The 16,712-nt window shown below is 39.0% G+C and overlaps 1 protein-coding gene across 2 annotated transcripts in view; it reads right to left on the minus strand.

Moving 5' to 3' along the window:
- Positions 1-16,712, minus strand: part of LOC139983053 (MAM and LDL-receptor class A domain-containing protein 1-like) — a 170,602-nt gene that overhangs the window by 110,708 nt on the left and 43,182 nt on the right. For both annotated transcript variants that reach the window (XM_071996389.1, XM_071996391.1), the window contains 10 exons: positions 13,398-13,526; positions 12,465-12,734; positions 10,947-11,230; positions 9,126-9,236; positions 8,112-8,313; positions 6,349-6,612; positions 5,437-5,573; positions 4,223-4,436; positions 1,506-1,777; positions 75-242 (listed from right to left, as the gene is read on the minus strand). In XM_071996389.1, coding sequence (XP_071852490.1) covers positions 75-242; positions 1,506-1,777; positions 4,223-4,436; positions 5,437-5,573; positions 6,349-6,612; positions 8,112-8,313; positions 9,126-9,236; positions 10,947-11,230; positions 12,465-12,734; positions 13,398-13,526 — 2,051 coding nt within the window. The remainder of the gene's footprint in view (positions 1-74; positions 243-1,505; positions 1,778-4,222; positions 4,437-5,436; positions 5,574-6,348; positions 6,613-8,111; positions 8,314-9,125; positions 9,237-10,946; positions 11,231-12,464; positions 12,735-13,397; positions 13,527-16,712) is intronic.

Here is a 16,712-nt window from a genome sequence, read left to right on the forward strand (position 1 = left end):
CACTACTGAGGCAATAAGGAGTAAAATATATTTTTTTCTAAGCATCTGGTTGTAGGTAAAGTTTGACTTCTAACCTGTCCTTTGCCTGACCAAGGCAACTCTGTTTCAACAGACTGCCAAAAGTCATAGTTTCTGCTCTGTCCATAGGTGAAGATAGGAGTGATGGGACCAGCGTAGTCATCTCTGTAGTAAACGGTCAAAGTGCCAGCATCGTCACCCCACAGGTAAAACCACAGTTTCAGCTGCAAGTAGAAAGAAAACAACGCTAAGTTAAAGGCATTGAAGAATCGCCCCAAACAGCGTGCGGCCATCTGAAAAAATTTAACTTTTTGTTGCTTGCAAGTGACGTTTTGTTTTGTGTCGCCACAAAATGTAGACAGTAATGAAACGTGATACCTTGTTATCTTTAGCTGGACCTGAGATGTCCATCGCTGTATCGTTTGAACACTGTGCTGTGGGTATTGACCGCAGCAGTATGTACTGACTGTACACTAGTGTCTAATTACCGACGGTAGCAAGCTGTGTGTGTGTAACTTCTGGGATCGATGGTGGTGTCTAACACTTCTGTTACACCTCATTCGTCAGATTACCGGCATTAGACGTTTCTTTTTGCGCGAGTCTTCACACCCTTTAAAACATGTCATTTAGTATTTACCAAAAGTATTAAACACACCCCCGCCCCCACCCCCACCCCCCTGGCTACACTCAGGGTAACAATTTGACTGAGAAGTGGATTTTTTTTTTTTTATTATTTCTGATATAACCAGGCAGGTATACTTGCATTTCTATAGAATGCTTTTAGGCCTCGGCATGGAGTTGGTAAAATTATTTGTGATCAAAAGTCAAATTTCAATGACTTTAGTTATTTAGTGTTGTTTTACTGTTTGTTTTATTCTGTCGTTTATAGTGAGCATAAAACACCAGGACCATATTCTGGTAGTATGCCAGGAATCAACACAATTATATTGATGGTATAGATCATACTGAATATATTGATTACATTTAATTTATATTGATTATATTGACTGTATCTCAATTGGAGTTGGTCAATTAATTGGATCAAAAAATCATTCAAATTCAAATTACTGTCTGGTTTGTTGACTGTTTGGTTTGAGCTTTTGTTTTAAGTAATCTTTAAACACTAGAAAGCATTCCGACAGTATGCCAAGAATCATTAACACAAATAATATCATTGATATTAATGATATCAATGTAATTAATGACATTAATGATATCAATAATATCAATTATGTTAGTTATATATAGGATAGTAATGATATCAACTATGTTAATGATATTAATGATATCAACGATAGTAATGATATCAATGATATTAATGACATTAATGATACCAATCATATTAATGACATTAATTTTATCAATTATATTATGGACTAAAACATATTACATTTCTATAAATGATTTAAAGCAATCAATTTCTCGACCAGCATACCTGTTTTACAAAAGTAAAAAGAAAAGAAAAGAAAACTATAATAAACACTCACCACACAGACACCACCGGCTAATCCCGGAGTGACCGCCGGGCTGGTGAGCCAAGCTTTCGTACTTTGGGTGACCTCGGGTTGAGTCTGATCAAAGAGTAAGAACTGACCGCCGAGATCGTTCCTGGTGTGGTCGCGGGTCGGTGCGGACTTGTCGACGTTGTCGATGGCTTGACCTGAAGTCCAAAGCCAGTCTGCGTCGTCTTGACCGTTCGAGACCTGGCTGTAGAGGCCCAGACCGTTCTCGAACCCGGAGCGGAGATTGTCTGCCTCGCCTGGATGTGAACGACATTGACACAGTCATATCTAGCAGGGGTGGGCAACCATATTGAACGAATGGGCCAGATATATGTATGTATGTATATTAGATCCTCCTGCAAGCAGGAACTCGCAAAGAAGCCTCATTGGCTTATCAAAGCCGCAAGCTGACCAAAGTCAGTCTCTCACATTCATATTTAACGTTCATGATTATGAATTGTTAATTGTCAACAACTCTTTAACTGGACGACATACATTAATCTGGGAGTGAAAAATTGAAGGGGCTGCAGCTTACCAACGACCTGCTGTTGATTACAAACCTTTGATTCCGAGGACTTTCAAGCAATAGGTGTGCATGTGTACTTAATCGGTATTCACAAAAACATTTTAATACAGTAGTTGATTATTAATGGGGATAATAGGCCTACCTAACAGCATCATTATAGTGCCGATAAATTCTAAGCATCTAGCTCGTTTTTTTTTGCCAGATGATGTACATAGATTGAATTTTTTTTCTTTTTCTTGAGACATCTCATGTGACATAAGGCCAGATATACAGGATCTACTGTTAAAGGGTCATGTGTAATAGATTCCTCCTTCCCAAGATATAATAAATATGAGATTTTTTTTTTCCCTTGGACAATATGTTGTGGTGATTTCCCTCAGCTAGGGGGTGGGGGGGGGTGTACCTATGGACTAACAGTATCACTTAGGCCTGCATTGAGGACCTAAACTGAGCATCAATTTTGCCTGGCTAGCATAAAATGAAACTGAATATCTTGAAAACTGGAATTAATGCTTATAGAAAGACTGCTAGCACTCACTTGTTTTTTCTCAATTTTTTGGGGAATATGATACCCTAAAGTTAAAATTCAGACTACCGTCACCCATTCATAGGCTAGGACCAGTGTTAAAAGTACACCGAAGCTCAATTGTTGGACTAAAGTCACCCTTTTATAGGCTAGGACCAGTGTTAAAGGTGCTTACTACACAGCAGCTCAAAATTCAGACTAAAGTCACCTGTCCATAGGCTAGGACCAGTGTTAAAGCTACTTACTACACTGCAGCTCAGAATTCAGACTTAAGTCACCATTTCATAGGCTAGGACCAGTGTTAAAGGTGCTTACTACACAGCAGCTCAAAATTCAGACTAAAGTCACCTGTCCATAGGCTAGGACCAGTGTTAAAGCTACTTACTACACTGCAGCTCAGAATTCAGACTTAAGTCACCATTTCATAGGCTAGGACCAGTGTTAAAGGTGCTTACTACACAGCAGCTCAAATGTTGGACTAAAGTCACCCTTTTATAGGCTAGGACCAGTGTTAAAGCTACTTACTACACTGCAGCTCAGAATTCAGACTAAAGTCATCCTTTCATAGGATAGGAACACTGTTAAAGGTACTTACTACACTGCAGCTCAAATGTTGGACTAAAGTCACCTGTCTATAGGCTAGGACCAGTGTTAAGGCTACTTACTACACAGCAGCTCAGAATTCAGACTAAAGTCACCGTTTCATAGGCTAGGACCAGTGTTAAAGGTGCTTACTACACTACAGCTCAAATGTTGGACTAAAGTCACCATTTCATAGGCTAGGAACAGTTTTAAAGGTGCTTACTACACTTACAGCTCAAATGTTGGACTAAATTCACCCTTTCATAGGCTAGGACCAGTGTTAAAGCTACTTACTACACAACAGCTCAAAATTCAGACTATAGTCACCTGTCCATAGGCTAGGAACAGTGTGAAAGGTGCTTATTACACTGCAGCTCATATGTTGGACTAAAGTCACCCTTTTATAGGCTAGGACCAGTGTTAAAGCTACTAATTACTACACTGCAGCTCAGAATTCAGACTAAAGTCACCCTTTCATAGGCTAGGAACAGTGTTAAAGGTACTTACTACACTGCAGCTCAAATGTTGGACCAAAGTCACCTGTCTATAGGCTAGGAACAGTGTTAAGGCTACTTTACTACACAGCAGCTCAGAATTCAGACTAAAGTCACCGTTTCATAGGCACAGTGTTAAAAGGTGCTTACTACACAGCAGCTCAAATGTTGGACTAAAGTCACCATTTCATAGGCTAGGACCAGTGTTAAAGGTGCTTACTACACTACAGCTCAAATGTTGGACTAAAGTCACCATTTCATATGCTAGGAACAGTTTTAAAGGTGCTTACTACACTACAGCTCAAATGTTGGACCAAATTCACCCTTTCATAGGCTAGGATCAGTGTTAAAGCTACTTACTACACAACAGCTCAGAATTCAGACTATAGTCACCTGTCCATAGGCTAGGAACAGTGTGAAAGGTGCTTATTACACTGCAGTTCAAATGTCGGACTAAAGCCACCCTTTCATAGGCTAGGACCAGTGTTAAAGGGTGCTTAATACTACACTGAAGCTCAAATGTCGGACTAAAGTCACCCTTCCATAGGCTAGTACCAGTGTTAAAGCTACTTACTACACTGAAGCTCATCGCTGAAATCACCACAGTCGTCTGTGAAATCACAGAGTTTATCTTCAGTGATACAAGCTCCGCTGGAACATCTGAACTCATTAGACTGACACGACGGCTGGCGGACTGGAGGTCCGCAGAGAGTGGTGGCGCTCTCTGTGATTTCATCGATGGCGATGATTTCCCCGGCACCGAGAGATGGCATAGCTTCAAATATAAGCTGTTGAATATGAAGTTAACGAAACATTCATAAATTGTTCACCATCTCATAAATACATGATACTTGATTGATAGGGATGTTTAATTCAGACAAACTCAGTCCAGTTTTGTAGTTGGAAAACAGTCAGTTCATCCCAGACTTGGTCTTATCATTCAGGACCACCAAAGGTTATTTGTCTATTTAAACTAAACAACACAGAATTCATAATGTATGCAGCATACTGAATCATGGTGCACAAATACTGAACTATGCCACACCATACTGAACCATGCTACAACCATACTGAACCATGCCACACCATACTGAACCATGGTGCACCATACTGAACCATGCTTCACCATATTGAACCATGTCACACCATACTGAACGATGCCACACCATACTGAACCATGCTACACCATATGGAATCATGCCACACCATACTGAATCATGCCACACCATACTGAACCTTGCCACACCATACTGAACCATGCTACACCATATGGAACGATGCAACACCATATGGAATCATTCCACACCATACTGAACCATGTCACATCATACTGCACCATGCCACACCATACTGAACCATGCCACACCATACTGAACCATGCTACACCATACTGCATCATGCCACATCATACTGAACCATGCCACATCATACTGCACCATGCCACATCACACAGAACCATGCCACACCATACTGAACCATGCCACACCATACTGAACCATGCCACATCATACTGAACCATTCCACACCATACTGAACCATGCTACACCATATGGAATCATGCCACACCATACTGAACCATGCTACACCATACTGAACCAAACTGAATCATGATACCATACTGAACCTCACTACACCATACTAAACCATGGCACTCCATACTGAACCTTACTATTCACCGTACTTAACCATTCTACACCACACTGGACCATACTGAACCACATTCAGCCATGGTCTGTGATTAGGAGTTGTTGTATGATGCATGTAAACTTAAAGTTTTATTAGACTTACCACAAATGGTTTGGCAATTCGGTTGAGATTGACAATAGCTTCCTGCCAGAAGCTGCCTTGGTCACCGTAAATCCTTGTGACTATGGTCTGCTCATAGGGATCATCAGATGCTGAGAATGCTAATATCAGTCTACCAGCTTTGGAAAAAAATCGGGGGAAAATGAGAAATGCATATTTTCTTAAATATGGAGAAAAGAAGGGCAAAATATCATAAAAATGTATCTACATGTCATTGTGTTTGCTAGAGGTCAATTGTCACAGAATAATAAGTCAAAAGAAAGGATCACTTTACATACGGCAGTAACTAATGAAATGTACAATGTACGCAGTTTACAAACTCTCCACACAGTTATTTACAAAAAAACATTCTTGGGAGTACACCTAAAACACATTTTCTTAGTTACTTCCCGGTAAGTAATAATCTAAAATAAATATTTTTTTTTTTTTTTTTTAGCCTCTGAAGAAGATCCTGCTGGGATCGAAACGTCAGGCCAACTTACTTTTACACAATAATAATATTAATAATTAGCGGTTGTGTTTACGACGCTTCAGCGACCACAAAAGTGGGAGAAGCCCACAAGAGCTCATTGGATTACAACTTACACGTCAGGTGGCTTCCAATTTAACATCTTAAACTCAAATGTGGAATCTTTTTTTCTCAACCCAATCTAAAGCTTCTGTAACTAGGTGTAACTATGACAACACGACACCATCATAACTAGGTGTAACTATGACAACATGACACACTTCATACTCACCATCACCGGACATGTAGTACCAGAAGCTAGGCTGTTTAGGATATAAGCTATGACTCAACCCAATCTAAAGCTTCTGTAACTGGGTGTAACTATGACAACACGACACCATCATAACTAGGTGTAACTATGACAACACGACACATTTCATACTCACCATCACCGGACATGTAGTACCAGAAACTGATCTGGCAGGACGACCCGTACACCTGTTGTATCTCTGGACTGACCAGAACAGCTATAGGTCGACCAGCTAGGTTAGGGTTCACCGTGTCTACCAGCATGTACGCACCACTCGTGGTGTCACCTGACCAGTCCAATGTTGGTCCCTGACCGTCTGTGACGTTGGAGTTGGTCCAGGGATACAGTACGTAGTCTATCACGGTGTAACGACCCAGGTCATCATCAAAACTGTTTGGCACTATAGCAGAAAACAGAATGCAATCATCAAGTTAATATAATATAATGAATATATTATATATAATATAAATATTATATATAATATAATTAATAATATAAAGTAATATTTATATAGCGCATAATTATAGTATATATATTATATATAATATAATTAATAATATAAAGTAATATTTATATAGCGCATAATCAGCAAAGCTGCTCAAAGCGCTTTACAAATTTTACAAATGTAGAACCTAAAAAACAAAAAGTAACAAAATATTAAATATATAGAACCAATAAGGCAAAAATATGTAGAATCCAAAGGCAACAATATAAAAAAAAACACTCATACTAAACAATACTAAAAGAAAAATATAAAAATAAAAAAGGCCCAATACGCATATAGTCCAAAATAAATTCAGAAGTTACGTAAATAGTAGAAAGGTGAATGCAAATAGTAAAAGGTTAATGCTGAAGCAGAGAAACGTTGGGTGGGTGAGAGGGGGTGGGTTGGGGGGGGGGTTATTTAAGCAAAGGATGATCAATACAAAAGAATTTTGAATTTCATAAAAGAAAAATGTATCACAGATGCACAGTGTTAGCGAACCATAAAAAACTGCCGTAAGATTGGATCCCCTATTACACAAATATATCTCTGTTTTGCTTTTTTGCTAATAATATTCCTCTCTACATGCGTACTCAAGAGACGTATTTTTGAGTCGGCTTCTCTTGCCTTTGAAATGATCAGAGGTAAAACGCTTTAAGATAAAAATAAAATCTAAAAGATGGATATTTTGCTTTATGAAGTTATCTGTACTTTATAAAGCAACTAATGGAAAGACTGCTATTCCTATCCCATCCTACATTAAGAAGCCAGCTCGTACAACTAGACAACTCAATCAAGCTAAGTTCATCCAACACTCGCTGCAAAACAGATGATTACAACTCTTTGCCTACTGGAACTCTTTGCCTCCAGAATTGATTTCGATAACGTCTGCTGACAAATTTCAAAGTGAAAACATCTAGGGACTTAGCAGAGATTTAATATGCAACACATGACTTGGTGATGTCCAGTGGCGAAGTGTTCATACAGTTCTGACAGACTCAAATGGACTGCTGACGCCATTTTCAGCTTTTTACCACCTTTTTACTTATTCGCGATTATTGACTTTTTTATTGCGCTCTCAAGTACCTATTGACATTTGTCACATTTTGTTGGTGTAATTTTCTGACAAAAAGGCGATGACACCTATTTAATCTTCATTTATCTGCAAATTAGCAAGGCCCGGAAAGGGTCATTTCCGGCGATCTAGGGAGTATCTTTACTCAAAAAAATTGTGTACGCTCTGCGCCAACTTGTGGTGGCGCTCCGCTTAGATAGTCTCGAAAGCGCCCCTACAGACCATTCTCTCCCTCCCTGACCAATACCCCCTAGTTCTGCCACCGTTGATGTCACTAATTAAATGCGAGATGAACACCAGTCTATTGCAGAGTACCGATGTAGATGTAGATGTTACTTACTGCACATGGCCTCGTCGCGTCCGTTCGAACAGTCGACCGACCAATCGCAGACCTGCGTAGCGGCCACCTCCTCTGCCGGTAACTCGGACAGACAATTAAACTTTGGTCTCGGTGTAGGGTAGACGCAGGTGGCCATATAGTAGACGTCGTCTATAGCTATATCAGAATTAATTCCAGTTCCAACTGTGGCCTCAAAGACAAGCTGAAGACAACATCAAAATAAAGGAAATGAATGGTTATACAAAAAAATTACAACAATTTTCCAGAAAAGACTTTAGATATTGGTTTACTGACCTTCCTGTTATGTCCTTCGATATCAGCAATGTTGTTCGATACTCCATAAATAAGATCAGATATTTGGCAATAATTGAAGAAAAAACAGGGCCGGCCTTTATCGTTAGGCATTATGATTAACGAGACAGATCTCTGTCCTTCAACTGAATTTAAAACTCGGGTTTAGATTTTTCATCGGCATAGTTATAAATGAAGTGACAATATCAATATCAATAAATCAACTTGCAATGTTTTTGAAAATACGTGACTACGTGAGCAACTGTGTCATTTGCCCATCCGGCATTCTCATATTTTGGTACTAGTCAATGGAACACCCTTCCAAACCACTGAGCTAACACTGTATTAAAAAGGGTGTGTTTTCAAACACTTTATAAACTGAAGGGAGAATATTAACAAGTTAACAAACTGTTTATCTACTGCAATGTCTAGGTAACGTAAATAAACAACAGGAGGGCCAGAAGCTGGAACAAAAACAGACTAAGGGCAGGAGCTTTAAAGGTTAAAACATTAAAGGCCTCAACTGAACATTAAACCATGATATATATTGTATAGCATGTATCCAGAATAAGCTGATATTTGCCACAAGTCATTCAATGATTAAATAAAACAAGATGGCTATACTTGGCACAGAGATTTGAAGTTTTGTCTCAAAATGTGTTTCTCTGTCTAGAAAATTCTCAGTCTGAGAGGAGGGATTTATTTGTAAAATACTAGACCTACCCTGTAGTCATCGGGTGGGAGGTAGGGGATGACCGCATACAGCCACTGGTCACCCTGGTCCCCGTCCATACTCCAAAGGGTGTAACTTCTCAGGCCAGTCTCCCAAGTGAGCTAAAATGAAATTATTTTTGGTTAGAAGGGGGTTAAAAGAAGAAGAACATAATAATTTTAACATTTATATAATACAGGGATGAGCCTGGGGTAAAAAAAAAATCACGGAACTTTGCAAAAATTGCGGTATAGGCTCCAGTTTGCATATGGTACAGTGTGTTAGGATAATAGTTTTTCCCCTGAGGTAGAAAAGAATTCACGGATATTCCGAGAATTTGCGGAAAAAGCTCAAGCCTGATAATAGAGTTTTTTTTAATAAATTTTCTATAAGGGCTAGAGAGAGACAAAATGGTTGGAGCTAAAGGCCAGAGAATCAAATAAAGTCAAAGTATTGAGGTGTCCAATCTTGAATCAAGGCAAGGCCTTCTAACATGACTTTTATAACAGCTAAAACATAAAAACTAATAAAAATATAAAAGCACGTACCTTATTTACACATATAACATGTTTGAACCTGTGAGTTTAAAACCTGTTAGAGGGGGGATATTTTTTTATGTGTTCTTTTTGGCAGGGAAGAGCCTGGGGTAAAAAAAATCATGGATTTTGCAAAAAAATTGCGGTATAGGCTCCAGTTTGGGTACGGTACAGTGTGTTAGGATAATAGTTTTTCCCCTGAGGTAGAAAAGAAATCACAGGTATTCCGAGAATTCGCGGAAAAAGCTCAAGCTTGATAATAGGGTTTTTTATCAATAAATTTTCTATAAGGGCCAGAGAGAAACAAAATGGTTGGAGCTAAAGGCTAGAGAATCAAATAAGGTCAAAGTATCAAGGTTTCCAATCTTGAATCAAGGCAAGGCCTTCTCACATGAATTTTGTTACAGTTAAACTCCTGGTCATTGGGTACTTAATTGTCACATCCCCATTGTATGTACAATTCAAATAGTTGTTCCAGGGTACTTAGAGTGTGCAACATCAACGTGTTCCCTGGGGGACTTCCAATCTAGGACGTAGCCACAAACCAGCTCATGCAACTATATTTACAAGTTTACATTGCAGGTCCCTAGATTCATAAACCTGAGTAAATAGAGGCAATGGAGATAAAAAATGCCTTGCCAAAGGACTCAAGGAACGATCTGGCCAGGACTCGAAACTGCAATCCTTCGATCATCTATCCATTTTCTTAGCCATTTGACCACGACCCCCTCCCTAAATCTTGATTTTATAAGCAATACACACCTTTGGCTGGCTAGGTGCTCACACCAAAGGCCTTAGGAACTCGCACACTCTATTAATGTAAGATTGTTGGCAGATTTCTTTTGTTTTGTGTTCTAAATATTGAAATATGATGTCATGTACTAAGACATTATAACTTCTAAAACATAAAAACTAATCAAAATAAAAGCATGTACCTTATATTTACACATATAACATGTTTCTACCCGTGAGTTTATAAAACCTGTTAGAGGGGGGATTTTTTTTTTTTAATGTGCTCTTTTTGGCAGGGAAGAGCCTGGGGTAAAAAAAAATCACAGAATTTACAAAAATTGCGGTATAGGCTCCAGTTTTGGTATGCTACAGTGTGTTAGGATAATAGTTTTTGTCCCCAAGGTAGAAAAGAAATCATGAATGTTCCGCAATTTCGCAGATAAAGATCATGCCTGTTTTGGTAAGGGTAGGGATGTTGTTGAATGGTGTTAGAGCGGGAATTTTTTGGTTATTATGTGTTCTTTTTGGTAAGGGTAGGAAAGTTGTTGAACTTTTAAAACATACCCTGAGACTGCCGACATCCTCTCCATATATGTGGTACCAGAACTGCACACAGTACTCTATGGTTGGGGCGAGATTCACAGACGACTCGAGACGGGCCCTGTCTCCAGGGTTCTGATGAGACCCCTCTATGAACATGTACCACCCGGACGGTGTTCCCAGGGTGTGATCGACGGTAGGTCCCGTGCCGAAGCTAGCAGTGCCCCCACTGTGGCGGAACCAGTCAAATTCATCTCCGTACTGGGCGTTGTCCCAAGAGCAGGCATCCGTCTCAAATGTGCAATAATCTAAGAGAAATAGAGACAAAAAAAAGAACAAAATATACAGGAAAGGGTGAATTTATGAAAGAACTGAGTCACCTTATGGGTAAGTTCCACAGATCTGCTCTAATAAATTCCAATGCACGTTTGCTGTGTATCTAAGACATTGTCATGTGTTTTGGTTCGATAAGAACTTTTCGTGCCAAAAGCTGCTATATAACTTATAAAACCGCTTCTTGAAACAGATAAAAACCGCGATGATAAAGCATTCTTCAAAAACTCCAAAAATGCAAATCATCAAAAAGCACATGTTAAAATTCCTAACATTGTAAAAAGTGCATAGATTGAGGGACCGAATATTTATTTTTTTCATCTCCCCTGTTGCCTTTATCATGCAATTTCTTAGAATTCGTTACTTCTTGATACCTGAACAAATTCCACGTTTGCACAACATACTATTTTCATTATTTATTTGTTTATCGCCAATTGTGTACAATGGGAAAGGAAGTCTCCTATAAAGTCTTAAAAAGACTTAACAAGGTACAGTAGCTAGGAGACTCCCTGGGAGAAAAGAAAAGAAAAGCGTACAAATATATATAATACAGTATATACGTAAGGATACTTCAAAGATATATACTTCAAAGATATATACAAAGTATATACTGCAAAGATAAAAAATACCGGTAATTAACATACTTGGACATTTCCTTGTCTTTGTAAGGTGTATAAGATAAAGTTTGATTTTTATCCCCATTTTTTGCCCTACATATGTATTAATCACGCTTGAAATGGTCATATTTTTCAATTCCCATTGACCGGTCACGAGACAGACACTTCGTTTCGAGATCTGCTAGAGTTGACTGCACAAAGAGGTTCATTGCAATTGTAGTAGTTACAGTAACAGACTTGAACATGCCGTGAAAGTGTCCATTAGCTATAGGTTACATCCAAAAAGCTGCAATTTGTACTGAACGGCAGGTTTTTTTCCAGTTGGTTAGTTGAGTGATCAGTCCCATCTTTTCGCACCTTAGTTGAGCTGCCTATATTTGTCTATTATGTAACTCATCACACAGCTAGTAGCCAAATCACTATCAGATCAAGGCAGACATGGCAAGGTGTGAACACAAAATCAACTCTTACAAACCAACCAGTCTGTTTGCAGGAGAGATAAAGTTTCAGTAAGTTGAGGTCACGAGAGCTGAAAAATGCAACCTATGGTTAATGAACTAAATCTCGTCATGAATAAAAGCTTTAGACTTACAAGTATAGCTCAAAATGTCGGTGAATACCACCTCGATATCGTCTACAGCGACTGCATCGGCCCCGAAGGGAGCAAAGACGCTGACGTAAAGGTAGAGAATCAACCCAGTGTAACTGGAATCGAGGACATAGTTTCCGACTCGATGGCGCCAGAATTCTTGCTCTCCAGTGGCAGTGACCGACGAGCCCTGGTGGAACTCCACTGGCTCTGTGGATACTCCAGAGGTAGTTCCTTCGTATTGGAGTGCGATGAAAGTGAAGCTATTGGCCACTGAGATATTTAAGAGACGAGAAAATAAAATCCGTAAGATGGAATCATGTGATAAACCAATCGCATAGTTCTATCTACAGTGATGAGCCTTGGGTACAAAAATAATCACGGAACTTTGCAAAAACTGCGGTACAGGCTCCAGTTTGCATATGTTATAGTGTGTTAGGATAATAGTATTTGTCCCCGCGGTAGAAAAGATATCACGGATAAAAAAGCTCATGCCTGTATCTATGAATATTGTTTCCTGATTTTCTGGTGGAGAATCCTAAACTATAAACAGTTCAAGATTTGGGGACAAAGTTGATAATTTCCAAGGAATCTTTTATCTTGGTCTTGGCATGTCATTAATACTGATGTTCAAAGTGTCTGTTAAAGGAATGTCAATAATTTAAATCACAGTAAATTTCACCCGACATGGTTGACTCAGTTTGATATTGTGAGCGTCAAGAAATGATGGTTAATAAAAAGGTATATTTGGCAAGAGCACTATTTGGATAAAGAAGGAGCTAACTTTTGTTATTAAATTTTTTACATCACACATGGGGCAAGTAAAAGTTGAAAACCCCCAAAAGGAGTAAATATAAAAGATGAACGAGGACGTAACCTGACAAACATGGATATGAAGTGTGGTTATATTATAATGTTAAGAATTGGAAAACCTACCATTTTCAACACTCCAGTAACTGATCTTAGCGAAGACGCTCCCGGGAGGAATGTCGTACCGGGGGGATACAAGCACCCCTGAAGCTGAGACATTACTATCTTTGAATGGATCCACATACATGAAATGTCCTGAAAGAATCATACAAAACAAAAAGCCAAGATGAAGAAAGATGTCAATCAATTCACGAATTGATGGACTGAAAAAGGATCCATTTTGTAAGAGACACTGCATCTAACGATTCTTAAGACTGGCTACATCCAGACTTTCAGACCTACTTTAGACATACAGTGTTTATTGTGTGAAACTGAGAGGCACAATATAGATTATGTCCTACCCAGCCGAGCTGCATGATGCTGCAGCCCCCTCAGCATCCTACTTTTCACATGGTACCTAATAGATGATGTCTTTCTTCTTCTACTGGACCTACAGTGTCTACTAGACCTACAGTGTATATTGTGTGAAACTGGGAGGCACAATATAGATTACGTCTTACGCAGCCAAGCTGCAGGATGCTGCAGCCCCCTCAGCATCCTACTTTTCACATGGTACCTAATAGATGTCTTTCTTCTACTGGACCTACAGTGTATATTGTGTGAAACTGAGAGGCACAATATTGATTATGTCCTACCCAGCCAAGCTGCATGATGCTGCAGCCCCCTCAGCATCCTACTTTTCACATGGTCCCTATAGATGATGTCTTTCTTCTACTGGACCTACAGTGTATATTGTGTGAAACTGAGAGGCACAATATAGATTATGTCCTACCCAGCCAAGCTGCATGATGCTGCAGCCCCCTCAGCATCCTACTTTTCTTATGGTACCTAATAGATGATGTCTTTCTTCTACTACTAGACCTACAGTGTTTATTGTGTGAAACTGAGAGGCACAATATAGATTATGTCCTACCCAGCCAAGCTGCATGATGCTGCAGCCCCCTCAGCATCCTACTTTTCACATGGTACCTAATGTAGCATTGCTGCAAATTTCATCGACATAAAAATGTTATAACTTACAGTACTGTGATCGCTTAACGATCGTACAATTTCGAAGAAACGATATTCTGCGATTTTTTACGATTTTATTCGACGTTATTCGAATTTATGCGATTTTGCGCGATTTAAAAAATCGTTGAAAAATTCGGACGTAAAGATTTGTACGAAATTCGCACAATTATTCGCGGTTTTTGCGGTCAGTTTTACAACGTACAAAATCGCACAAAATCGTTGAATAGGCCTTTTAGAATTACAACAGTCGTTTTTTGATATTACGTGTGTTCGAAGTATACAATACAACTTTTATCTATGGTTCAAATCACTTAGTTACGAGACTCAAATGTCATACATTCAATATGCAGTGTACAGTACCGCTCACGTATAACTGGACATGTGTATGCGCACATGATCGTGTAAAGACGTATAAACAAGTATAATCGCGAATAAACTCGTTGACAAACAAATTGCCGCGTAGACATTCGTATAATCCATGTACGAGTTTCTACGCAGGAAATGCTATTGTGCTCAATGAATAGGATTAAAGTCGCAGAAAGAATTTGAAAACCTAGAAGAAAAATAAAGTGTTACTAAGCGTTTCTTGTGTCAATTTTTTATATAATTTACCGTTGGCTCCAACTGAATGAAAAGAGAAAAAATTCCACCCAACAACTGAAAAGAAAAAAAAAAATCCACCCAACAACTTTGAGTTTGAAGAAGGGCCGGTTAAAAACAAAACATGTTTCTCGTCCGCGCAATGGGCCTCCTTTTACCTGATTCCCGAGTTTCTATTCGGATTACAAGAAATCTCAACTATCCTTAAAAATTATTTTGTAAGGGTTGCCACATATTCCAAACTAATATTAGCGCTTGAAAAGAAGAAAAATGGCCGCCCGTTTTTTTTCAGATCTCAGTACGAGAAACATGTATTTTATTTGGATAATAGAACAACTTTTGTTAATGTGGTTAAGTTAATATTTTCCTACCCTAGCTGTATGTCGATTTTATAAAACCTTCATGAAATCAGACTTTTTTGAAAATGGATTTTGAAGCTGTCAAAAATTTAACAAATGCTTACCGTTAAATACTGGCGTCAAAAAGTACATTTCGTATATATTCCAATAAAGATCCACAAAGGATAACAATGCTAAGTAGAGCTTTCTAAAGAGAAATAGAAACTGCATGTACATGGTCATTTTAAGTATCCAAGTACTATACAAAGAGATTGAGTTCACCGAATCACCCCTTTTCCCTACCACCCGAGAAAACAAAAATTTGTATGTGTCGCAATAAGTTTTAACCGCACAGCATAGTACCATTAATAATTTGCATGTTACACCAAAAGTTACACTCGACGTCTAGATGGCGGGGAAAATGTTACATCTTGTTCAATGTATTGAGTCGTTCCCACGGTGCAATGAACTTGGGCAAGTTGCCAAGTTCGAATGTCGATGACCTACTTATGTTCCGTGACCAATGTCAATGGGTGTGTAAAATCTCGGGTTTTCCACGTGTTATATATATATATATATATATATATAGAAGTTTTCGTAAGCGTACTAAGCGGAGCGAATTTCGGGCGGCATGTTGATTGTGAGGAAGCACTTATGCATCAATATTTGTGAAAAATATCGTACGGTTTTTCTTCAGAAAATATTTTTGACTAGAAATTGAAAACTCAATGTATTAAGAAGTACTACTGGGTCTAAACCTTATCATTGCATTTTGGGGGAAGCCAGATCTGCAAGTGCAAAATATTGTTTTTTTTTTTCATTTAAGGTTATCGTAGTTTTCTTGCGAGGTGTATACGGCGTAACTTTCGAAGTAGGCTTTCTGATCATATAGCCTACCCTGTATGTCATTCTGCGTAATCTCGTTATCGAATGAGTTACGGTATTGTCTTAGTAGAGAAACATTCAGACTGTCTCCGAATATGTTCGTCATTTGGGGGGGGAGAAGGGGGGTGGCACAACAATTCTGGTGTGGGTAGGGGCCCGTTCCCCGTGTCATCCCGTTTTACAGTGCCGTAATTTAATAACGTCGAACGTGGTCTCATTTCGTGAAAAAGAAGTTTTTAACTATTTTGGTAATCAATAGCCCAAAGACTCCCAGGGTCCCTATAAACACCTGTTAGCTCATCCTGCTGCAGTGATTGGACAATAAGTACGCGCGTTCCTCATTTTACCCCAGGTAGGCCTACCTCCGTAGGCATTCTGGGAAAACAAACATTCTGGACGTCAGTAGTAAATAAGCTAGTCATAGCAAGATCCATGCAAGGAAGACACGTGCTGTGTACAGGGCTAGCGCTGTTCACTATATTACCGG

The sequence above is a fragment of the Apostichopus japonicus genome, chromosome 16 (genome assembly GCF_037975245.1).
Source record: "Apostichopus japonicus isolate 1M-3 chromosome 16, ASM3797524v1, whole genome shotgun sequence".
Lineage (NCBI taxonomy): Eukaryota > Metazoa > Echinodermata > Holothuroidea > Aspidochirotida > Stichopodidae > Apostichopus > Apostichopus japonicus.